Source organism: Zalophus californianus, chromosome 1 (genome assembly GCF_009762305.2).
Source record: "Zalophus californianus isolate mZalCal1 chromosome 1, mZalCal1.pri.v2, whole genome shotgun sequence".
Classification (NCBI taxonomy): domain Eukaryota; kingdom Metazoa; phylum Chordata; class Mammalia; order Carnivora; family Otariidae; genus Zalophus; species Zalophus californianus.
This window is the reverse complement of record NC_045595.1, coordinates 61837396-61864606: the sequence shown is the minus strand read 5'-3', so window position 1 is coordinate 61864606 and position 27211 is coordinate 61837396. Positions and strand designations below refer to the sequence as shown.

Here is a 27211-nt window from a genome sequence, read left to right as displayed (position 1 = left end):
ACTAGAGTATAAATGAACAGAAACTACTAGAAATTTGAGTTGGTGAAGAAGAGAATATTACTCTTTAAAGAATGAGAATGGATCAGGAAACACATTTTCCTGTATGACTTCTATTTTCTCCTGTCTGCTTTCTCTTCTCCCTAGTCTCCCTTTTACATCTGCTACCACTTCTCTTGCTACATTTTCTTCCTTTGTACCCAACCCTCATGTCTCCTTGAGAAATGAAATACAAAGGATGATGAGAACCTGTTTTGCTTGCTATTATTTTTAGGAGGCAAGCTCCTTGAAGGTCCTCCATGTTTTTCCCAATGTGTCTATACCGTCTATTTCAATAAATGCAAGAAAGCCTATTTAGATTCCTTTGATTTCTTTACATCTGAAGCTTATCATTTAATACATGTAACTGCTAATTATACCTTGCATATAAAAATGAAATGAGAGAGTAAATAGCTTATTTGAGATTTCCTTGGAAGGACTGGAAATATATCTTTATATAATCTGATATTTGAATCTAGGCTGATGAGCACTGAACATATTTCTATGAAACATGTTAATAAGAACAATAATTTAAAACAGTTCCAGTGGCTACAACAAATTCTCCAAAGTCTAAAATCTAAAAGCAAAAAGTAACTTGAATTTAATTCAAAATAGTTTTATAAAGACATTTCCATCACTAAATGCCCTTACTGATTTAGAGACACCAACTTAGTTTAGAAAGTGCTAATGTGGTATTCCTGTGTTGGGTTCTAGAATCAGTTTTGTTACAGACATCAGTGTGAATGATAACATCTCATCTGTATGGAGTAGTCAAGCTGGAAGGACAAGAACTCCCATAGGACATTCAAGCAGCATCTCCCTATTGATAATTATATATACAGAAAAATGGATGTATTAAAGGATCTTATTACTTCCACTTGAATATTTTCTAGAAAACTATCATCTGTTAAACTGATGAAGCAAAAGAAAAAAGTTATGGTATCATAAGATGTCAGAAAACAGCAATGTCTATACCTTAGTCCGTATGTCTCCTAAGAGCTGAGAGCAGTAAATTTTTAAAGAGAAAAATTGAAAATAATGAAGAACATTTTGCTGAACAGTACAATGAAGTAGGCATAAACAATGCCCATAATCAGAAACATTAAATTTTTTAATATATAGATACATGAGAACTGCTTATTAGCAGACTATATCTTTAATCTTGCCAATATCCTTTAGTCCTAAGCTACAAAAATATTCCCATAACCAGTTTTCCTAAAGAAACTCAAAATTTTTTTTTTAATAAGTTGGCTCCACGCCCAGTGTGGAGCCCAACGTGGGCCCAAACTCACGACCCTGAGATGAAGACCTGAGCTGAGATCAAGAGTGGGACGCTTAACTGACTGAGCTACCCAGGTGCCCCTAAAATTTTCTATTTGAATCCTGTCATTTCCAAAGTTAACTTTGTTTCTGTGATTTTCCCAAGGTGCAAATTAGGCTTAGTAGTTGGAAAGATTTTTTTCTAGAAATTAATAGTTATAATCGGAATATCTATGCTATACAAATAATGGAAGTAGATAGAATCAAATAACTGGGATTCAGCTTTCGGCCCTGGTAATTAAATATTCCTTATATAATTCAAACACATCTTACTATTATAAGTAATAGTTCAATAAGCCATTCAATAAATAAGATTTATGTGAGCATAATTCCATTTAAAAAGAAACGAGAAAATATGATTTGAGAAATACACTGATGAAAAACAGTAAATTTAAAGCATCTGACTGATTTATCAGAACAAGATGTGATCAATATATCCCCTGCCCAAGACAACAAAGTTCCTACTTACATTATTTATAAAAAAATCAAATAGCTGAGATAAAGGAAAAAATTCAGCACACGTAGACTGTTAGAACAGAACTACATATGTGATTACATTTATTGTATTATAGCTATGACCAATGAATATTTTTCAAAACTTACTTCTCAAATATGTGGCATAAATTATATCAACACTGGTTAAGACAGTCTTAAAAGGCATAATGTATTTATTTCAAAACAAAGATGAGGACTTTTATACATTCTGTGTAAGAAACTGAGCAAATGCTTCCCAAACATTGGATTAATATAATTTGAAACAGAAAGTGTCATACTGAATTGACCTGGGAAATTAGCAAAAGCCAATTATTGTCATTGTTCAAATGATACTTCTTTCATAATTTTAAGTGAGAAAAACAGCAGTAAATATGTACAGCACTCTCTTCTGACAAACTGTCATGGATCTATAGATGATGTTTTTAAATCTCACTATTTAATGTGTCAGGCATAAAGAGCCAGGAGGATATCTTAATTATCATGTGTCTTGAAGCTGTACCTTCTCTCAGCTCAGAAAATATACATAAGACTAAACAAAATCCTACCCCAAACTAACACAATCCCTAAATACCCAAAGTTAAGCAAGCTTTGAAATATATGCTTGTAGTCTACATATTTATGTACTAATCTACCCTTACTCTTAGTGTACTACAGTGCATTAAACACATTACCCTATTAGTGACATCAATATTTATATTCCTGACATGCCATCAACTACTTTTAGCCTTGGCTTAAAATTCTGGCCAAGAAATAAAGATCAAGAATTGATTATACTGCTCTGCTTTTTAAATTGTCCACATTTGATCATTCTCGATTTAATCCACAAGCATTTTCCTATGTCCTTTCCTGCACTGGTGGACTGCCTTACCCATACATTAGTTTCATAATGGGAACATCTATAATGATAAGGAAATGGAGAAGAGTACCAAGGCATCTGCTACCGCCTCCTCCACATCAGAACCTGTGTTCAGGACTCGCATGGCACTGACAGAAGATGACAGTCGGCTTGACTGGCTGATCCCATACCCTGGACCTAATTCGTCAGAAGGAGGAAAACAGCTTTGAGAGAGTCATAAATTTAACAGTGTCACATTGGAAACTTTAAGATCCTTAAGGGGAGGAAAAAAAAAAAAACCAATGGGGCAAAGCATTTTAAAAGCAATTTGTATTTTCTGGGTACATTTGGTTTTTGGTCAAATAAAATGGTAAAGGCAATTAAAATTACTGACAGTGTGTGGAAAATAAATTTAAAGAATAATAGCTATGATACATTTATGACCAGAGGATAGAAGAAAGAATGGCTGGCTAAGGGCTTGCAAATCTATAGCCCATGCAATTAGTCCAGCTCTATCAGTCAGGCAAATCTCTTCCATTCATGTGAGCCACGGAGTAGTCCAGAACAAAGATCAAACCTCAAACCAATAATGATTAGGGAGCTCAATAAAGCCACACCAGTTTACAAGGGAAAAAACCTCCAATTATTAGTTCTCCTTCTTCAAGACAGGTTGATTTCAATCTATAACTAAGACATGTCATTTGATACTTGTTAAGCACCTACTGTGTGCCCAACATTCTGAGATATGTAAAGACAAACTAGAGATGGATTCTCCCCCTCAACTACTTTCTACACCGTCATTTACAATTAAAACACTTCATCCACCATTTTGGTTTTTTTTTTTTTCCAAAACATGTACAAAGATGAAGTACATAATTGAGAACATAAAACAATTCCATATTTAAACATGACATAACTTAGGTTACACACACACACACACAAATGTCATCTGCCAGTGAGAAAAATGCCCAAATAAGGTTGTGGAAGGGGAAAAAGTTACTTGGGGGAAAATTAAAAAATCACAAATGACTTACTATCCAACAAATTAAATTTAAATAAAAACAAATTGATTTAAAAACATGAATATACAATTCAATGGAAACTGAAAAGGACAAAATCTGAGATGAATGCACAGATGATAGTGAAAATGTACTCATCCTTCACCTGAGGCCCCATACACATCGGGGGCGTAGAGGGCACCAGTAGATCTGGAATGGTGTCTGGAGGCTGGAATAACAGGACCATACAAACCTCATCTATTACCACAGAAACAAGGAATAGTGGCAGCACTATAGTCAGGCAAGGAGAGTTAGTCAACACTGGTATTACTAGTACTAGTTAAGGATCAGAATACTGCCAAGTCAGGCAACTGAACATTAGCACTGTAATAGCATCCTTGACACACAAAAGATCTTACACCTAAGGGGACAGACATAAGCCCACAGGAGACAAAAAAAAAAAAAAAAAAAAAAATCAAGTATTCAAATGGAAGGAAATGTCAAAAGTACAAGCATGAAACAAAAAAATGAACACTGTAGTTAAAAAAAAAAAAACCACTATGGTAACTAGTAACCAATAATAGCCCTATCTCCTTTAATCTTGAACCCAATGAAGCAGGTATTACTATTCCATTTTATAGATGGGTAAATTCAAGCAGAGAGAGAAGTTAATTAATGTGATCAAAGCCATACTACTAGTAAGTGAAACACCTCAGTATCTGTCCTCTTTCAAGACCTTTGCTCTTCAACAGTACATGTACCATCTCCACATTGTTCAAAAGATAACAAACCTCATTTACATTAGCCTAAATATTTTCCACAATGTTTCATAGAATATAAGTTCTGCATTCAGTAAAAGATTATTTAAATATCAAAGCACATTTGAACATAAAAAAGTATTAATGATCTAATCAAAAGACCTAGAAATGTGACATGTCTCCCTCTATTTATGACATGTCTCTCTGAATCTAATTTTAGCATATTTTAAATTTTGTATCTTAAAATCCTGATTTTCCTAACACTACAAAGTCATTCTTCTTCTTACATACAGAAACAAATAAGCCAGGAAAGACTCATTTTAATATTTAATGAAATAGATTACTCTTATTTAGATATATTAATCAGAGCAGTTAAAATATTTTTATTACACAAATCACTCTTTTCTTTGCCACGGGACCTTAATGAACGCAAAAAAGATCATGAAGATTGAGAGAAAGGATTAAACAGAAAGAATGCTGCACAAAAGGTTTAATCAGACCCTGAAAGGTGACTGGTATTGTTAATAAAACATACTAATAGTTTTAATTTTACCTGACAGAAATAATTTTTTAAATGGTGAGAGTTACCAATATGGAAATGCCTAATGGATGAAAATTTTTGAAAAATTTTCTGGAATCAACAGTTACCTGTGGCTCTGCAGGTAAGAGGTAAGAGGCACCACTCACATGCTTGTAATAACATAAGCCTTTTTTTTTTTTGAAACTTGGCTCCAGAAATAAATAATAGCTAGGGTCCAAGTTCTAGAGAAGATTGGCTTTGCTCAGCTCTAATTTATTTCTGATGCTTTAGGATCTTCACACTGACCTTGTGCTACAACTGAATGCAAGGCAAACTTTGGGGTTCATCTGCTGAATGGCAGATGAAATTCAAGTCAGAGGTGAAAAAAGAATCCACCAAATAAACACAGTAAGGACAGCAGAATGCAGGCAAACACAGCAAACAATGGGAGTGGGAAGGATAACCTGATTTTCCAGAATGCTACTCCTCAGCCCTGTGTAAAAAACAGGGCTAATCTGCTACCTTCACTATGCAGTATCCATATGCAAATAAAAGGGCTATAAAAATCAATTCTTCGAAAACTATGTGATTAAAAGATATAATCTTCTTTAATCCAAATAGAATGTTTCATTAGAATCAGGAGAACAGCTTCCTTTAATAATAAAAACTTAAGTGATTTAAATTGCCAAATGGAGGCTTTGAGATGAATCTAGAAAATGAATGGCTAGCCACCATTTCTCGTTAAAAACAGGCATATTAACAATGTTTATTTTTTAAGTGATTAATAGTTGACTATAAATTTCCTCTAATCTCTGACTACTCCAAGGTTTAAAAGGTACAGAAACACATTTTGGTTTCTTCTTGATATCTCATGTTTTCTAATAATTCTGCAGCATTAGCATTATTCAGATGCAGGTGTTATACCATTAAAAATATCGAAGATCCTTGCCACTAAAGTACAAGTAAACTACTTCTAGGCAAGCAATTAGAGCTTTAGGGGAAAAGGTGGAGGAGCAGTAGTGGAGGCAGGGACGATGACGATGATGACCAAGCACTCACTGTGTGCCAATTAATCAGAGCAGTTAAAATACTTTTATTACACAAATCACTCTTTCTGGGGAATTTGTTTTATGTATTCGCTCATTTATAGCTTCTTCAAAACAATCCTAACAAGTACATCTATTATTATCCTACTTTTACAGACTGGGAAACTCAGGTACAGAAGTTACAGAACCCAGGCCATCTGACCCTAGAACATATGCTCTTAAGCTCCCACTCCATTTCCTTCAACCCTTCAAGATGGCATGCTTATTTTATACAAATGTAGGATTTATTTCATTTTTAAAACATATATACATGAAGATTTACCACGTACATCTACATGTATGTTTGTGTGTGTGCATATACACAGCCTGTATGTATATGAACTAAAAATATCTCTGGCAAAGTATTGAAAGGGAGCTCTGGCACCTGGGACTGGAACAGAAACAATGAAGGCTGAGGATATCCCTGTCTGTGTCCCTAGCTCAATGGGGGTTTTCTAGGTCAGTGCAGGACAGTCTAGTGATTTATTTGAACCAAATGGCCCAGAGAACAGAAATTAATCTCTAGATATCCTCTACTAACATGTCTATTGAATGAAGTAATAATTCCAACAGGCAACGAGAACTATGAGAAATTCTCTACGTATTACAGTAACCTACATTTTATGGAATTAAAAGAAAAAATCTGAAATGGCGTTAAGTATGTACATATATATAAACAAAGTACTAGTTAAAAACCTGAAGGACCATGCAGAAATCCTAAAAATTTTCAGTGTAAAAAATTCTGCCTCTCCGATTATTCTCAAATACTAAAAGCTTAAAAAAAGTCATTTAAGATTTTTATAATTGAGGTAACTATACTATTATAGTCAAGGTTATAATATAATCTATATAACCAGAAACAGAGAGGTTTTACAGCAGGGACATGACACAAACTAATATATGGGAAATGACTATTAAACTGTAAAATAGTAAAAAAATAATGTTAATTTCTCCCATTTTAAAATGTTAGTAGTTCATATGGTATTTTGCAGCACTCTAATAACTTAAGTTAAATATCTAAGTTGAAATGTTAATACTTCTGCTCAAGAAACCAACAGCATTTATTTTATCAAATGAAATGGTCCATACTTCACTTGAGAATATTTAAATATTACCTTTAAATTGTATAGGTTTATTTCTTAAGATAAATCTTGACTGCAATATTCTGTAGTTTAAATCTGTGATATTTACTTGATTATGGAGGCAATGTGCTTATACAAGGTCTAAGTTACTCATTTAAAACAAGTAAATGTCAAAGGAATTTCCCAAACATGTAATTTCCTTCTGACTCTTTCTTCTATCAGGATAGAAAAGAGAGGCAAAGAGACAGTCGATGAAGAAAGCTAAACCCCATGTATGCTGAGGTTATCAGATGGTGGTAACACAGAGGAAAGAAACGCACCCAACGCCTGCCCAAGTACTTACCGAGAGGCTGAAAAGAGCGAACAGGACTTGTGTCCCTGCTGCTCTCTCGACTGGCTTCCCGGCTGCACCCTTGACTCACACTTGGTCGAGGAATACGACTACTTCGGGCTGGAACCAGGCAACAGCAGCACAGAAAGGGAGGAAATAAAAGACAGAATTTGCATTTTTGATAGGTTAGTTTTATTTTTCTTTCTTAAAAACTGATCAATCTTTCTGGGAGGTTGAGAACAAATTACCCTTGAAAAAGCATTACCAGGAATAGAGTTAAATTTGAATATAGTCATCTAGTTTGTATGAGATTACAAGGGTAAAACAGTATTCTACAAACGTAAGAAGGCTGCCAACAAAAGGATTAAAATATAAATGAATTATACTTTCCAGGTAAGATACCTAATTCAATTTATAACCTATATTTCAATTCTCTTTGAATTCTGAGTTGTTTTCTTCTGGCTTCTAAGCGCCCAACTGATGTCTGCCATGCTTTCCAATACCCAAGCCTGAAATACAAAAGAAGAGGTCCCAAGTCTCATAGAGAAAACCTTACCCACTGACAGCCTAGAGGGACTAGCCTCTCTGCTACAGCCCTGGCTCCGTGGTATCTTGCTTCTCTTCGGTGCTGAGGCTGAATTGACCAAGACTCTTTGAACACCAGAGCTCACAGTGGAGAGGGCTGTTGTGGTCAGAACTCTTCCTGGAGACCCCGACCGGCTGCCAGCTGAACACCAAACATACATACAAATGTTAAGATGTGAACTCTAAGAGAACTTGTTGAAAGGATAACAATTCAAGAAATACATCTGAGAAAACTGGGATAGTATGGCAAGTTCTGAGTTCAAAGGAAATGGATTGAGGAAGACATGTATAGTCATAACCTGGAAAAAAAAAGTATGCTATAATACTAGGACTGAACAGTAAAAATCATGTAAAATCTATTTTCAGTTTTGAGGGGTACAGGACAACACTAATAGTATGTTTGTTTCAGAACACAAATAGTATATAAGATTTCCAAAAAAGTAACTTTTCTGACAGTACATTTCACATGGCTGTAACTATATATGAGAAAGCTATGTATTTGCAAGGAACAGAATTAGTCATCCCATTACTGCTATTTTTTGTTAAGAATAAAAATTTTCTTCATGTTAAAATGGTCTGCCTTCTGAGATGCAAAATTATCTTGCTACTATGTATATTTTTAATTTTTACAAAATTACATTTTAAATGTTTATAAAATTGGGCCAGCTGAAAAAGAAATTTGCTTTTTGCTATTTGCTATTTGCTTAACACCAAAGGGATCTTGGGTGGCCATGCCTAGGATGTAGATGTAGGGGTACTAAGAGTAGAAAATAACTAAGAGCAAATGTCAGAGAAGTCAGGCCCTTTCCAAACTAGTGATTCTCAGTCTTGGAAGGCAGAGGATATGTGGTCAGGGAAAAAGAGAGAGGGAAGCCAGAAAAAATTTCAGATTGGGGGGCAAGGGTTAAAGAAAAAAAAGTTAAGAGAGATGGTTTTAAACTAGAATTGCATGGGTTAACTTTTAAGGAAATGAGTTCCTTGTCAATCAAAATATTTTATGTCTTCATTGACTAGGAAAACAAACTAGATAACTCCAGAATATAATTTAACTCTACATTCTGAATGGTAGCATCAGAGAAAAGTTAAACTTGCACTTAAATGAAAGCAACTCTTCATGAAAGCAACCTTTGCCCTCTGTTGGGCATCACTTCTCTTAACCAACAGGGCAGTCACTGCTCACCTTGTATAATCTTACCCAATCATGCTTCCTTTTCACAGAGCAAAAACTAAAGACTCAAATGCCAATGTGGTCAAGCAGGAGATGTTAATGTGGGAGGAGCACTGAGTGTAAGGCAGGGAGGGGTGACTTTTCAGTTCCAGCCAGCTGTGTCTTGAGGTAATACCGGCCAGGTTTTAGGTTTTTTTTTTTTTTTTTTAATGAAAACTTTGAAATTTTCTCATTTTTATCATGTTGTGTAGACCAAATAATAAATAAATGGAGGTAGGCTGGATGTGGTCCACAGGCTGCTGATCTGCGACCCTCACTAGTTTTCTTGACACGGTTTTACTAAATACAAATTAAATTCATGCTTAATTCCTAAACTCTACCAGCACACAAAATGAAAATTATCTTCCACTGGTTACAGCAATACTGTATAAAATAAAGCAGTATTTCCAATGAAATTAACAATTTGACTAAAAGGAACTCTAAATTATTCAGTTCTACTTTAAAATGATGGCTCGTTTGAATTGTTTCTTGGTGTTTCAGGTGAAGAATCTTCAAATCAGGTTTTTTTCAGTTATAACCTTAAGGATACCCACAAGGCACCTATTTTCTCCATGCAGTATCTAAACTAAACATACACACCAAAACATCCAAACACCCAACATGCCACAAACTCACAATGCAAGATAAGCCAATGGAGTATTTTATGGGAACACTTGCAACAATATAAAAAGTATAAATAATGAACTGAATGAACACATACACTATGGTATTCTGTTAAAACTGATATAAATTTAAGGGGTAAAGGTGTTGGTAGGAGACTAGAGTATTCCTTGAAATGTGGGTCTATTCAGCAGAGAGGAAACATGCAGTATAGAAGCAGAGTAATCACCCCACCTACTGTAGGTTAACTATGTTTATCAGAACTATGCAAGCTCACTCTTTCTATATTTAAATTCATTCATACCCTCTCCTAGAAAATAAAATTGGCAGTGTTCATTATGATGAAAAATTGGCAGTGTTTATTTTGCTTTCATCATTACCCTCTCTTCTCCACTGACTCCAAACCCCTATGGACAGTGTGATAATTCCAATGCCTATGACTCATTTTGGAATTATCTGTACTTAGAGAAAATATCAGGGCTCTTTCCCCAGCCAAGGACCACCTAGGCTAATTATAAGAAAACCACAGAGTTGATAAAAAGGGGCATGATGTACCTAGAGAATAGCATGCTACTAGAAAATATTCTAATTTGCAAAACTTGAAACTGGATATCTAATTTCTCTTGTGCTACCTAAAGTTTTCAAACTACCATTTTATACTTTTTATGTACTTTCAAGGCATTACTAAAACTCCTTTGCTTTTGAATGTCTAACCTTGTGGGATCAACTTGGATAATTTCAACAACTCAAGGTTTTGGTAATAAAATAAAGGCCAAAGATAATTGGCAATTTTTGCCCCAATATGGCTACACAACAATGGAATTTTATGTTGAGAATTTCTGCTGAATAGAACCCATTCTCGATAATGAAAAGAGGTGATCAAACAATAGATGCACACATAAAGTCTATAGATTCTTACCACCAATGGTATTAGCAGATTGTGATCCTGAACAAGTGTAAAGGCAGAATTAGGGTAAGGGTTATAATCCATGAAGAGGGAAGGAGCAGATTTAAAATGAATGGCAGATGGAAATAAGAGAGCTTTGGTCAGTTCTTAGAAAATAAAAAACCTTAAAGCAAAAAAAGCAAACTTTAAAAGAAAACTCCCTAAGCCATAGACGTCTGTAACAAAAGCAGTACATTTAGTAGCTTTTACAGCTGAAATCAGACACTCATGTACAAAGCAGATGAAATGAAGTTGCAAAAGTAAATATAAATTCTTCAGCTTTTCTTCTAATAGCCTATAATCTAAATAATTAAATGTTTAACTTTTTATTATTTAAACATTTAATTTAAAACTACAGGTAAAGAAGAACTACAACATCTTATAGCTGAAGAAAGCTTACATGAAAAAGCTACAAATCTTTTTTAAGATGCACAGAAAACAAACAAACAAACAAAAAACGGCAGGGGATTGGGGTGAGGAGACCGAGTTTCTGACAGGCTGTACAGCCATTTGTACACAACCAGTTACTACCAACAATAACAAAAGACACCATCCTTATGTAAGTATAAATCTGGAAGTCTCTCCATTGGGTCTGCCTTTATTTATTTTGGTTAGTCATCAGAACACACCTGTTTTGACCCAAGGGATTTTTTTTTTCCCTAAATGGTAATATAAAAATTTGGAAAGATCATGCAAACTCTAATGAATTACTTCACAACAAAGTGAAGACGGAGGTCATAGCAATATTTCTGTGCAAATATGTTGTAAAGGAACTTGCATCAAATCGTACAGGGCCACAATTTCTTTTTTCAAAAGAATCTGGAATGGAATATACAGTCATTCAAATAAATAAGCAAGCAAACAGACAAAAACCTCTTCAATATGATTTAAAACCTAAGTGATTTTATAGTGAGAAAGTCTTCTGATCTTAAAATCCTACCAGGTCTAAAAAACCTATCATTATGTTCCCATACTTCAGGAGAGGATTTGAAGTATTGTAGACTGGGTTTCAAAGTGAAAAATCAAATGTAAAAAAATTATTCTACATCTTACTGAAGTGATCAGTAATTACAGTATACCTAAAAGGGAGGTCCTTAGGTAATATATTAGAAAACCATACACAAAGCACTTTGAATCTTTGTCACAAGTTCTGTCTTGGTATTACTTTAGAAAAGAACTAAAAAGCTCACATCAAATTAAATTTTATCCTTAAGATACTGAATAGAGACAGTTTTGTGTTGCTATCTTTATTCTTCTTTATGCTTTAAATTTCCTAACATTATCATTATTTATTTCTTTGTTTCCTGAAGGCCATAAACAACAAGGTACAAAAGTATACAACAGGAGTTTAAAATTCAGTTGACATTAGGTTAATAATAACAAGGAGGACAATTTTATCAGCTGAAATACAGAGTGCTTATTCCGGGCCCAGGTATGTCTTAAAGTACATTAAATATATAACATTTAATGGAATAAAAATATAACATTTCATCCTCACTACAATCCTCTGAGATTATCCTCTTCATTTTATAGATAAATATACAGAAATATAGCAACTTTAAGTAAACTGGAAGAGCCATGATTCATATGTGGGTAATATGGCTCCAGAGTCCATGATCTAGATCAAATACTTCTGAGACTTTATTATACACAAATCACTTGGTGATCTTGTTAAAAAGATTGAATTGAGGACATCTATGGTGGCATGAAATTGTGCATTTCTAACTAGCTCCCAGGTGATTCTGATGCTACATTTGGAGTGGCAAGGCTCTAAGCAACTATGCTACAACTGCTAATGATTGAGTTACTTAAAAAAATTACTCTAAAAATACAGAAAAAAAAAATTAAAAATACAGAAGATCAGGGGAAAATGTGATATGATCTATTCCTAATTTGGAATTTGGAAGAAGAGCCCTTACCCAGAGGGCATTTTCCATTTTTTTCCTATTTATAAATAATCCTCAATTTGCAAACCAATTTTACCAAGCATTTCCTTATTTTTAGGGCTCTTGTTGAATATTCCCATCATTTCTCTGCCTGGATTTTTTGACTCTGGAAAGAGGAGAAAAGGAGAACCGGCTGGCAGGACTTGTGTAATCACCACCTGGCCCCCTCCAAGCCCAGCTCTTTTCCCTGATTCCAAGATTTGGGAATCAAATTAAAAAACAAATAGGACATCTATATCTTGATAAATCACCTACACGACTATGGAAGACAGTTAAATATATTGCTTTTCAAAATAGCCAAGTATGTAGAATAACACCCAAATTACTTCCCTAGGGGGAAAAATGCTGTTTTTAGAGCTAAGTACTAATGAAAATCTCTTGATAAAGAAAGAATAGGAACAAACTCTTAAATTAATAATGCCATAAATGTATGGGTTACTATTCTGGAACATGTAAAAATGGATCATTCATTTTACCTAGACCTCAAAATTGTGCTTTTTAATACTTGTGCTTATGAGGAACTCAGCTTCCAATGAAAGAGTAAAAATATAAATCTTAAATTTAGTAAGAAATATAATAGAACTGGTCATTTTATGTTTCCTCACTATGAATCAGTATATACCTGCCAAAAATGCTAACTGTATTCTAATAGATTTTGGGAGAGTATGAAGACACACATGTCCGTCCTTGAATAGCATTGGCTAGATGCAACCAGATTAGATGCTAACATATGGCAATTATTTTGCTTCTAAAAAGCACAATTTTCTACATTTGCAAGTTTCTGAGTAGACTGTGAAAACCTTAATGCTAAGAGATTTGTGCTACTTAAAATATCTCCATGCAAAACTTTGTACAGCAGATGAAATTTTTTCTTTCTAAGTGGCAGATATCAATGATGCAGCCCTAGTAACACACCAAAGACAAGACAACACTCACTCAAAAAAATTCCAAAACATGCACAACAACTGATCCAAAACATTGAAAAAAAAAATACCTTCATTTTTGTCAGGTGATGATGAACCTAAAGTACAGAACAAGAACTCAGTATGTGGCTTGTCTTTTTTGAAGTTAGCTTTGTCTTTATCCACTGGTCAATCTCCTAATACAGTCATATACAAGCAACACACTTATCCTAGTGCATTACAAATCCAGGAAAACTTAGGCAATACGTACGCTGGGACTGAGACACCATTTTTGTTCGACTTCTTCCTCGAGAATCTGTCTTGGCATTTCCCATGCCAGCAAGTGGTGCTGAAAGCTTTGCTCTGACCCGGCCTAAGGAATAAAATTATTTATGTAATTAAAGACATTTTTCTATAATGATTTTTAGTAATGAGGAAAAAAATGTCACTGTAATTTTCTAATTGGTTGTGCTTTTTAAGTGCTGTTAAATTTTATAACAATGTAACCATCACTGACAGGTGATATTTCTCTTAAAAATTTTCAGAATACATACTGCTTTCTATGTGTTGCACCATTAAGCTAACTTTCCTTCCAGGGTAAAAATAAAGTCAAACTAAAAGATTTCCATTCTTAGTTTGATATCATTAGTCTAGTAGAGTTATAATTAAGATAATTATGACAGGCATGATACTTGTTTCCTAACTGGCAGTTCCAATTCTAAAATTTCAGTTTCCATAAAATTTCGTTTATTCTCAAATACAGTCTATAGTTTTAAATATCAGCCTAATCTTATTAGAAACAACAACCCAAATAATTCTTTTGACTGAAAATATACTTCTAAAAGGGATTTGCAGGAAGAGATAATATTAGCTAAATATTTAGTATTTTTATCCTGTGCTAAACATCAGATTACTACAGACAGACATGGACACATTTACTATTCTCTTCCCCCAACCAGTTTCATTTATAAAATGATTTGAGGAAATACCAATCTCATAAGAGTTGGCACTTTTCTCAGCACACTCCCTTCTCCTCTACCACTGCCTCATCCCCCTCCACAAAACCAAGCCACAAACATTTATTTTTAGAATTTTGAACCAAAGGAGATAATGTTTATCAAAGTACCTAAGTGTCATTAGTAAAAACAAAAATATATTACTAGTAGCTACTATGGTGTTCTCAGGCAGTCTCAACCATATCAAATCAGAACCAATACAAAACATAATCATGAAGAAGGGCTCAAAATCCTGTTAAGTTAAAAGGTACAATTTGTGGGGCAATCATTATACTGGCTGGCCTGATATGGCTATATTAATTAGGAAAAAGTAAATGAAGAGTAAGGAGAAATTACAAAATTAAGAAATGCGTGAGGAAGATAAGAGAGTGATTAAAAACCGGGAATAAAACAGAAGCAAAACCAGAAGTCTAGTTGGTGAGTCTAGCATTCTCAATTCTTCAAGGCCCTTAATAAGCCCATAGTTCAGGCCTTTCACCCTTTTAGAGTCTGTTTAGAGTAGGATACAATGTTCTCCCAACTAAGAAGTAAAACAGAAAGACAAAATTATTATTTTTGAAATGGAAAATTTATCCAATATAACAAAGAAATTAGGATAACTATTCTGATACTATTGTTCTAAATTATAATGCTACAGTGCCAGAAACCATTTTTAGAGTACTCCAACTGATATGAAAAATATGAAATATTTCAACTATATCAGAGTAAGTATGAGACTAAAAATGTTAAATGCACTTGGTTTTATATCACAAGAAAAGGTCATCCATGTAAAACTTAGGAGAAAAAGAAGTGTGTTTCAAAATCAGAGGTTTAATGACAGCCCTCAGGCAATATAAATTAAAAAACTAAATTTTTTTCCTTTCTACAAATTCAAAAGCAATAAACAGTTATTTTCTTAAAGGAAACTGGCTCAAGAGAGTAGTCTAACTAGCAAGTTTTTTGTAATCCCAAATTCAAATCATATATGCAATTCTCCACTGATTCTAAATCAAAGACACACTTAAAAGCGGCCTAAATCAATTAATTTAAACTCCCCTGATAAAGCAATGGAGCATGCTCCCCCAAAGTATAAATGAATTAGCATAAATTAAAAAACAAAACCACAAAAATAAAGAAAAGCACATCTAATGATGCTACTGAAAAAAACTATTTACTAACTTTATACTAGATATTATTAAACATGTTAAGCAATCATGTTTTTCCAGCATGAGATGATCCAAGATACAAAGCAAAACTTGAGATGAAGAACTAAAGAAAAAAAATTCACATGTGTAACTAACACAACCAAACATGAAATGTAGAAGCTATCACAGCTGGCAAACTATATAGTTTTGCAAAAAAATTAGCCTATTTTAGTGTTTAATTCCTACTAATGAAAATATTAACATAGAGGTATCTGTGTTACTAACAAAATGTATAATTCTTACCATCTTCAGATGTTGCTCCTAAATAAGAGAAATAAAATAATAACATTTCAACAAATTCTGCCAATGCTGGTATTAAGACCTATTTACACCTCCCACCCAAGAGTAAAATGAATGAGTGAAAAAAAATATCTTCTAGTCTTTGAGGTCATCTAAAGACTCATAGCACAAGAAAAGGTTAAAACTAAACAAATGAAAATGGTGAAATTCCACAACACTTTTATCTGCTACATTTCATACTCCAAATTTGAAATGGTGAAGAAAATTATAGAAGTTAATCACTCAAGAAAAATGTAACCCTGTCATTATTCTCTCTGAAATGAAGGTTTTTACAGAATAAGAATACTTTCTGTGCATTTTCAAAAAGTTGTCCATAAAAGAACTAGAAAAGCTAACTGACAAACATGGGAGTCAAATCCATGACGAAGGCCTCATTAACCCAGTATTTTCATTACAGTATTACAAAGACCTATCAATCCATCAGGTATTTACTCAACATTTATGTATGCTCCCTAAGATGTCAATGAAAAGTAGCAGAAATGAACAAGTGAAAATATCACAACTCACTATACTAAAGGGCAATAACAGATATATCTCTGTATGTGTATATACAGATTTTTTTAAACATAGGATTGAACATCAGTGAGAATAACACATCACGTGACACAGATGATTCTTCAAATAGGTTGATGTTTCTGACCCAAACAAAAGATCTTAATCTGGAAAGTGAGAATAGTTTAAGGACAGAGAATTTCAGTGTGAGAAGTGATACCATAAAGGGTTTAAAATACAGAAACTATCTTGTGGTAGGCTTTCATTTCATTCAATAATTTTTTTAACTTATGAAATATATTAAACATACAGAGGAACATAGAGACACTATAAATAACAGTCATGTACCCAACCCAAGATTAAATAAATCTCCCATTTCATCAGAATGGAAGATACGTCTGAGAGCTATGTAATAATTGACAGAAAAACATACAATTCTTCAACTTTCCTAGATCTCATACTAAGACTTACAGATTCAGTATCTTCTTACAAGTTCTTAAAAAAAGCTCAAGTTCCTAGACAACATTATGGTATCTGATGAAGTGAAGGGAAAATGTAGATAATATGCCATGTAGTATTTGACAAATACCATACAGATAAAAAATACCACACTGATCCAAGCAACTATAGATAAACTATAATCACTTGAATACTGAAATTAAAGTTCAGTCCTGAATAAATGTTTGTTTAAAACTTACTCTTAAAAAGACAGCATTGTAACTTGCATTTTGTTTTCACAAATAACCATATGAATCTGAATCTGTAAAATATCTCATTTGTCTCTCTCTGTATCATAAAGAGTTCTATCAAATGACTTATGAGATTGCATTCTTCTGATTCTGATTCTATTTCAGAGACTGACTTAAGAAATCAAGAATATTTCTATGAGCTAAGGAAAAAAAATTAAGATAACTGATTTAACTTACAGCCAACAGTAACCTAATATTTGAATAGACTAGGAAACCCAAAAAATGGATATACCTAACCCAAAATTTAGAGAATTACGTAGCCATATTTACATTAAGATTGCTGCAAAATAAGCAGTCTATTTTCAAAAAGAGAATGAAGATATTATATAGAATCCAAGAGCTGTAAAAATCTGTAGAATTAGAAAAGTAAGTTCTTACCATCCATCTTGTCAGAAGTATCCTCTTTGATGAAAGAGCAAGCAAAGAACAGAGGAGAACTTAGTATATTAGAAAAACATGATTTTATAATCCCTAGAACATTATTTTTAAGACGACAGAATTCATAGCATAGACATGTATATGAAACTTGTTTTCAACTAAAACATACTTGGAGATTTAAACAAGATGAGGTTCCTTTGTGAGAAAAGGGTACAAAAACAAAGAATCGATAATGAGTTTGATTTTTCACTCCCCTAGAGTGAGAAGTTAGTGAAGCCGATATCCCAACTTGGTATCCTTGCCATCATGAGGCAGACCTCTTGCTTTGTGGTCTTCTGAGTTTCTTGAAATCAAACACTCATCATATCCCCATTCCCCATTCTCCTCATTCCCAAAGGAACTAGGAGAAAAAAACCCAGTAGCAACTCTTTTAAGTAATGTATTAAGTTTAACATTGCAAAATTATAGTAAGAAAAGTCTCTAATGACTTACAAATCTAATCTCACAAGCACAGATCTTTCTCCTGAGTTCCCCTGCCATGCTATCTTGATGCCACTGTATCTCTCTCTTTCTCATGATACTATGACTCCCCAACACCTCCAGTCTGATGTCTCACTGGGACTTCAAATTCTAAATGCATAAAATGCAACAAGATTTTCAGCTGCTCATCCTTCAGCAATCTACCACTAGATTGAGAGACTCTTTGAGTACAGAAGCATTTATTTCTGGATTTCCATTACCTAGTGGGGTGCCTGGCAAAAACTAAGTGCTCATTAAGTGTTTGCTGAAAAACAATGGAACACTCCCTCTGATCCATAAACGTTCAGCCATGACAAGCAAGGCTCAAAGTATAAGAAAGCAGAGTACATCAGTCACATGTGTATAAGAAAGCTGTCTGGAGGAAAGGGGGGAGTGGGTAAAGGGAGGAAGATAACAGGAGAGAGGCAGAAGAGGGGGTGGCTATCCAGTTGTTTCAGCACCATTTGTTGAAAAGAATTCTTTCCCCAATGAATGGTCTTGGCACCTTTGTGAAAAAATCAACTGATCATAAATATATGGGTTTGTTTCTGGCCCCTCAACTCCATTTCATTGGTCTATATGTCTATCCTTATGCTAGTACCACAGAGACTTGATTACCGTAGAGCTGAATAAGTTTTGAAATTGGGAAGTGTGAGTCCACCAACTTTTCCAAGATTGTTCCTTCTCAAAATTGTTTCATCCGCTTTGGATCCCTTGCATTTTCATACGGATTTTAGGATGTGTTTGTCAATTTCTATAAAAAGGCATCTGGACTTTTGACAGGGATTGCACTGAATCTATAGGTCAATTTGCGATCTTAACAATGTTAAGTCTTTATTTTTTTTTTAAAGATTTTAGAGAGAGTGAGCAAGTGTGGTGGGGGAGAGGGAGAGAGAGAATTTCAAACAGAGTCCCTGCTGAGCACAGAACCCGAGGCGGGACGTGAGATCATGACCTGAACTGAAACTAAGAGTTGGATGCTCAATCGACTGAGCCACCGAGGTGCCCCCAGCAGTAAGTCTTTAAAGAACCTGGGTGTCTTTCCATTAATTTAGATTTTAACAATGTATTGTAGTTTTCAGTGAACAAGTGTGAAAATAATTATATATATATATAAAATTTTTGCGCTTGGTTCTCTGTCTCCTGGTTCTTGATAGTGTTCCTAAGACCCTTATAATTTCCTAAATTATAAGAGCACTAGGAGTGTCTTTTTTGTTCTAATATTTGACACAGATACCCTGACCTAAGACCCTTGTAATTTCCTGAATGATAGCAGTGTCTTTTGTTTTAATGAGGTGATTCCTCATGGGCTCCTGGAGAGAATGGAGGCTGGTCACCAGAAAGATGAAAAGCCACGATTAGAAGTTTGGAATTTTTAGCCATTCTCCATCTTCTGGGAAAGGGAGAAAAGCTGAAGACTGAGTTAATGACTGATCATGCCTATGTGATGAAGCTTCCCTAAAAATCCCATAAGTACAAGGTTCAGAGACTGTCCGGGTTGATAAATGTACCAGGAGGGTGGCACATTATAACTCCCTGGGAACAAAAACTCTTGTGCTTAGGACCCTTCCAGACGTTGCCCCATGTATCTCTTCATCTGCCCATTCAAATCCTTTACAAGTCCTTTATAATAAACCAGTAATCTAGTAAGTAGACTGTTTTCCTGCGTTTTATGAGTCAATCTAGCAAATTAATTGAACCTGAGGAGGAGGTTATGGGAACCTCTGATTTATAGTCAGTTTGTTCAAAAGCACTGGTGACAACCTGGATTTGCAATTGATGTCTGAAGAGTGGGGTTGGGGGCAGGCACGGGCAGTCTTATAGGACTGAGCCCTTAATCTGTGAGGTCTGTGCTAATTATAGTTAGTGTCAGAACTGAATTGAAATGTAGGACACCCAGCTGGTGTAGAACTGGTTGGTGTGAAAACCAACAAATCTGGTGTCAGCAGTATTATGAGTCTAAGAGTAAAGAAGAAACACAGGAGTGGTTTTTCCTAGAGAAGTTTTACATTTCCTTTGTTATATTAATTCCTAAGCATTTTGTTATTTTTGATGCTATTATAAATTGATATCGTTTTCTTACTTTATTTTCAAATTGTTTATTGCTAGCATTTAGAAATACAATTGGTTTTTAAATACTGATCTTATACTCTGCTGCCTTGCTTAACCCATTACTAAGCTCTGAAAGTTTTTTTTTGTGGATTCCTTAGGATTTTCTCTATATAAGGTCATGTTTTCTGCAAATACAGACAGTTTTACTTTTCTTCCAATCTAGATACATCTCATTTCTTTTGCTTGCCCTAATGACCCGGCTAGAACCTCCATGGTAATGTTGTTAGGAAGGGCAAGAGATGGGTTAGCCTGGTGATGGGTATTAAAGAGGGCACGTACTGCATGGAGCACTTGGGTGTTATAGCAAACAATGAATCATGGAATGCTACATCAAAAATTAATGATGTAATGTATGGTGATTAACATAACATAGTAAAAAAAAAGAAAAAAAAGATTTTAAAAGTCCAACCAAGCCAAAAAAATAAAAAAAAAAGAAAGAGTGGACATCCTTATCTTGTTGTTGATCTTGGGAGAAAGCATCCAGTATTTCACATGAAGTATGATGTTAGCTGTGGATTTTTTATAGATGGTCTTTATCAGGTTCACAAATTTCCCTTCTATTCCTAGTTTGTTGATTTTTTTTTTTTTTTTATCAGGAAAAGGTGTTGGGCTTTGTCAGATGCCTTTTCTGCATCTACTGAAATAATTACATGGTTTTTGTCCTTTATTCTATTAATAAAGTGTATTTAGTTGGTTCATTTTCATATACTGAAATAACACTGCATTCCTAGCAAAGTAATGTCTCTAATACAGAAAAATTTTATGAAAATTAAAAGCACTAAACAACCCACTGTTGACATCTTTGTTAACACCTTTGTCTAGTATATGTATATTTATCTATGTATAATTTTATACAAAATGATGAAATTATCACATTGTTTGATAGTATCATTTGATCTTTGCTGAAAATATTATTTGTTAATGGCTGCACAGTATTTATAAGGACATATCATAATTCAATCATACCCCCTCTATTACACAGCAGGGTTGACTCTAATAACATCTATTATTAAAAATATATTTTTTTATTTCTTGGCATAATTATCTATAAACACTGGATTACTGGGTCTAAATTCTGAACATTTAGGGGCACCTGGGTGGCTCAGTCGGTTAAGCATCCGACTTTTTTTTTTAATTTTATTTTATTATGTTAGTCACCATACATTACATCATTAGTTTTTGATGTAGTGTTCTATGATTCATTGTTTGCGTGTAACATCCAGTGCTCCATGCAATCCGTGCCCTCCTTAATACCCATCACCGGGCTAACCTGTCCCCCCACCCACCCCTCTAAAACCCTCAGTTTGTTTCTCAGAGTCCATAGTCTCTCATGGTTCTTCCCCCTCCTCCGATTTCCCCCCTCTTCATTTTTCCTTTCCTACTATCTTCTTCTTCTTTTTTTAAACATATAATGTATTATTTGTTTCAGAGGTACAGGTCTATGATTCATCAGTCTTACAAAATTCACAGTTCTCCCCATAGCACATATCCTCCCCAATGTCTATCACCCAGCCACCCCATCCCTCCCACCCCCCACCACTCCAGCAACCCTCAGTTTGTTTCCTGAGATGAAGAGTCTCTTATGGTTTGTCTTCCTCTCTGGTTTCATCTTGTTTCATTTTTTCCTCCCTTCCCCTATGATCCTCTGTCTTGTTTCTCAAAACTCCTTGTATCAGTGAGATCATATGATACTTGTCTTTCTCTGACTGACTTATTTCACTTAGCATAATACCCTCTAGTTCCATCCACGTTGTTGTAAATGGCAAGATTTTTTTCTGATGGCTGCATAATATTCCATTGTATCTATATACCACATCTTCTTTACCCATTCATCTGTTGATGGACATTTTTTTTTTTTAAAGATTTACTTATTTATTTGAGAGAGCGAGAATGAGAGAGAGAGAGTACATGAGAGGAGGAGGGTCAGAGGGAGAAGCAGGCTCCCCGTTGAGCAGGGAGTCCAATGTGGGACTCGATCCCAACACTCCGGGATCATGACCCAAGCCTAAGGCAGTCGCCCAACCAACTGAGCCACCCAGGTGCCCCTGTTGATGGACATCTTGGCTCTTTCCATAGTTTGGCTATTGTTGACATTGCTGCTATAAACATTGGGGTGCATGTGCCCCTTTGGATCACTACATTTGTATCTTTGGGGTAAATACCCAGCAGTGCAATTTAAGCGTCCGACTCTTGATTTTGGCTCAGGTCATGATCTCAGGGTTGTATGAGCCCTGCAATGGAGTCTGTGCTGGGTGCAGAACCTGCTTAAGATTCTCTCTCCCCTTCCCTGTGTCCCTCCCCAACCTTGCTCACGCTTGCACTCTCTAAAAAAATTAAAAAAAAAAAAGAATTTTGAACATTTAAAAAGCTTCATGAGTTCAATAACATTGTATGGTGACTATACTTATTGTGGTGAGCACTGAGTAATATACAGAATTGTTGAATCAATATGTGGTACCTGTGAAACTAGTATAATACTGTATGTCAATTTTATTTCAATAATAAAAAGTTTTTCAAAATAACTTTTTTCAAGAAAAAAGAGAAGAAAAGCTTTATGGGTATTACTAAATTGCCACTTAGAAAAAGTGTTCCATGTTTAATTCACATCAGCACTTTTTAACTACATTCTCTATCAGCAGTAGGCACTAAGCCTAACTTTTTTGTTATATTTGGCTCTTTCAATTTGCACTTGTTTGATTCCAGCTAAGATTCAACATTTGTTCTGGTGTTCTGGGGGGACAATTTTGATATACGTAAATATTTTTCTATAAAAATAAGGTCATCTGTTTTTCATACTTTTTTTTTTTTTAAAGATTTTATTTATTTGACAGAGAGACAGCAGGAGAGGGAACACAAGCAGGGGGAGTGGGAGAGGGAGAAGCAGGCTTCCTGGAGAGCAGGGAGCCCAACACAGGGCTCGATCCTGGGACTCAGAGATCATGAGCTGAGCCAAAGGCAGATGCTTAACGAATGAGCCACCCAGGCGCCCATTTTTCATAGACTTATAAAACTTGCTGACATTTTAGCTTTTTTGGTAGTATGTGAATAAACTTTTTCCCCTTTAAGTTTTCAGCCACTTGATTTTATATTTTCACACTTAGTATTTAAATCAGAGGGACTTTTCCCTTGTGGTTTTTTGTCATTTATGTTTAGAAATTCCTTCCCCAACCTCAGATTAGATGAATACACAACTACTTTGGTTTCATCAAGCTGCTTTTTAACTCGTTCGTCATCTGGAATAAATTTTTATATGGTGTGAAAAATGGTTCTAACTTAATTTTATACCAAACTGTAAACCATGTGTCTAAACACCATTTACTGAATTATTTATCCTTTCCTCACTGAATGTAGTTGTGCCAACTTTATCATGTACAACAGTTCATCCCAATATCTCTGCACTTCCTACTGTGTTCCAATGATCTGCCTGCCTAGTGTTCTACCCAAAAGAAAAACGAAGCACAAAACAGAGATAAGCAGTATGAATAACCAGCCTCAAACTTTTAACGTTGATAAGCACAGGGATGCCTGGCTCATTGAGTTGAAGAGCACGCAGCTCTTGATCCTGGGGTCATAAATTCAAGCCCCACGGTGGGTGTAGAGATTACTTAAACAGATAGAGAGAAAGATAGATAGACTAAAAAAATTTCTAATAAAGTTGATAAACATAAATTATTATTATTACTATTATCCCAAATAGCTTTGGGAATACATGTTTAAACTTTGATTTTAATTAAGCTTTGCATTTTTCCCAGATCCCCAAAAGGCTTTAACTTCTTGGTAAGGGAACAGAAGCTGGATACAAGGCCAATGCCCTTCTCAACTCCCTGAGTAACCAGCAGTTGAGTGTGGCAGTAGTACAGAACCATGAAAATTCTACAGGCAAACATGGAATCAAGAATTGTTCCTCTGATCAAGATGATTAGCAGGATAACAATGGAAAAAGTAGAAACAAGGTAGTTTAAATACTTAGAATTGTGTTCTAAGTCTAGATTCATATTATAACACATGGACTATCCTTTACTAGCAAGAATGAAATAGAAATGATTAAGCTATCACCATCGTCCTGACCTCACTGAAACCAGGGAGAAAACAATGTACAATACCCCATAATTAGCTGTCTTACCTAGCGATGCATAGGAACCTGCATTCAGGGCACCTGCACCTAACCGCCCACTTCGTGCAGACTGCCCGGCAGCATGATGTGCCTTAGCACCAGCAGCAGCATTCACATCAATGTCACTTCGTGAACGCTGCAGGCTTCCTGGAAGGGAACTGGCTTTGCTGCTGCCTGCTGATACTATGGGGAACAAAGCATAGGTAACCTATGTTATTTAAATCACTGCAAACAGCATGAAAATTATATAAACCTGAAACCATCATGAGCTAATCCAAGATGACAAATGGTCAAAAAGGAAGCAGTGTACAAACGAACACTAGAAAGTACTTTATAGTATTTTAAAGTAAGAATGCTTTCATTTCAATCCTGTTACAACTACATCTTCTTGGACAATTTTCTCAACATTTCTCTGCCTCACTTTCCTCTTCCATAAAATGGGAAAAAAGCACCTATCCTTTGTAAAATTCATACAACTGTTTTGTAGATGAAGAGATGATGTTCATGACTGATTCATGAAAATGAAGCACTGTATGATAAATAGATGGCAGCACTCATATTTTTTTTACTATCAGAAAAATGCAAGGAGAACTACTCCAGGATACGGTTATTCAGAAAATAATGCAGATTCTACCACTCTTAGGCAACACACATTAAGTCATTAAATTTCTGTTCTTTAGTTTTTCAGTTTTAAAAGAGTTTTATAAACTGAGTTATTATCCATGAATAGGCGATATCAACCGAGTGGGTCATGACCAGCACTGTAAAGAACTGAAACAAGAGAAAACAGAGTGCATCAGTAAGGGTAAGCGGTGCTTCAGAGAACTTGGATTATGCTGTATACTATATCATATGTATATATATTGTATACACTACAATGTACCTATTATGTATAGTTTATGTATACAGTATACAGACACAGATACAATGTATATACATGTGGTATTAGGTTTCTATGTAAAATATGCTATGACTCTTGCTTAGAAAGGCAGTTTACCTCTTCCAGCCACAGTTGATGGGTTTGCTGTAGACCATTTGGAAGAAAAAGGGCGACTGCAAGGTAATAAGAAAGACTTTTAGTAAGAAGATATAATTTATTACTCCTCTCAAAACAATTAATGAAATACTACTGAATTTTCTGAACGGTTTACTTCTAAATTTTCATTTTCCTCTTACAAATCATTTTAGAACAGTCGTTGTCACATATCAGTGGTATCTCAGTTAGCCGTGAAGCAAAAATGAAATAACTAGCGATGAACAGACTGTAAGCTCTACAAAGACAGGCAACCAGCTTGCTATTGTTCACTCTGGTCCTCAGCACCCATTACAGTGCTCACCATAGAGGATACAATAAAGCACACTCCAACACTTGTATTCCAAGATGTTTTCCTTAGAAGGAGAGAGAGAGAGTTATCACTAGCACACAGGGAATTCAGCATGACCAAAGCCTCTTTCACCTAAGCCATAATGGCTGTGGCCACTGGCAATTCATGCAGTTATTATGTAGGTTATCACACCACCTACAGCAGTGCTACTGAGCGTTACTGCATGGCATAAGAGAAATAAGGCTAAGAACTACTGCTGAGGATAACATGATTAGAAAGCAAAACAGCTCAAATCATCTCAAAGAATCCACCATCTCTTTTAGTATCTTTTTTGATTATCTTTAATTATAATGCCATTCTGCAGCCCATAGATAAATAATACATCTAAGTATGTAAGGGGGATTAGGAAAGTATATCTATAAATCTTAAAAGTGGGGGGAAGAGAGAAGCAAAGACTCCAAACAGGTTAACAGCAGGCTATTGAAAAATATTCTTTAAGTCATTATTATCAAATTGTAAATTTGGTAGTTGGTTATTAAACCCAGTATTGTATTGTTTTTATAACTGGCCCTTAAAACTGTTATTCTATTAGACTGAGGCAGACCACTTCAAGGTTCACAGAACTTAAAAGTTGTTTATGTTTAAAGATGTTAATACTGAAATAAGATAAAATATCTTGTTTAGATACTTGCTACTTAAAGTACAGTCCATACTCAAAAAGCAAAGATATCACCTAGGAACATGTTAAAAAATGCAAAATCTCAGGCCCCGCCCCAGATTTACTGAATCAGATTCTGCATTTTAACAAGATCCTTAGGTAATTCATACTTTAAATTTTAACTTCAAACTTTAAAGTTTGAGCAAAGTAAATAAAAGGGAAAAACACAACAAAGTTCATTTGCAGTGAAGGTTTTATCACAAATTTAAACAGAAGTTTTGATAGGTTAATTATTCCTACAATAATTATGTTGAAATCGGATTTTATCTGCTTTTATTCTGAAAACCTTTAAGTCACTGCATGTTAGTCCAGTACCCATAAGACCCTGGGAGTGCCTCCTTGAGTCTTGTGCCCTAGCTTGCCTCACTTGCCTCACCCTGGTCTCCCTCCCACAACAGAGAGCTGCCAAGGCAAGCAGCAGTCTTTGTGGGGTCAAAGTCCCAAAGGGACAGGAATCGCATAGGGGTAAGCTCACATTCTGTGAGGAAACCTGCAGATACTTGAGGCCACTGCTTGGGAGTAGAGACAGCACTAGAGATTTTAGCAACCTCATAGGGCTAGAGAGAGAGAAAATTAGAGTTAAGGCTGCCAAGGCAGCAAGGGTTTGAGGAAGCCAACATAATTATGAGAATGGAAT

General features: G+C 35.0%; 1 protein-coding gene across 45 annotated transcripts in view; it reads right to left on the bottom strand.

The window, feature by feature from the left end:
• CLASP2 (cytoplasmic linker associated protein 2) overlaps positions 1-27211 on the bottom strand; it is a 178009-nt gene that overhangs the window by 54396 nt on the left and 96402 nt on the right. For 8 of the 45 annotated variants that reach the window (XM_027581900.2, XM_027581902.2, XM_035724771.1 and 5 more), the window contains 12 exons: positions 25529-25584; positions 24541-24714; positions 17787-17810; positions 16111-16128; positions 13939-14040; positions 13760-13786; positions 10793-10819; positions 8017-8187; positions 7473-7580; positions 3851-3913; positions 2778-2884; positions 1012-1035 (listed from right to left, as the gene is read on the bottom strand). In XM_027581900.2, the coding sequence (XP_027437701.1) occupies positions 1012-1035; positions 2778-2884; positions 3851-3913; positions 7473-7580; positions 8017-8187; positions 10793-10819; positions 13760-13786; positions 13939-14040; positions 16111-16128; positions 17787-17810; positions 24541-24714; positions 25529-25584 (901 nt within the window). The remainder of the gene's footprint in view (positions 1-1011; positions 1036-2777; positions 2885-3850; positions 3914-7472; positions 7581-8016; positions 8188-10792; positions 10820-13759; positions 13787-13938; positions 14041-16110; positions 16129-17786; positions 17811-24540; positions 24715-25528; positions 25585-27211) is intronic. The other 37 variants (XM_027581920.2, XM_035724801.1, XM_027581921.2 and 34 more) reach the window with 13 other exon arrangements.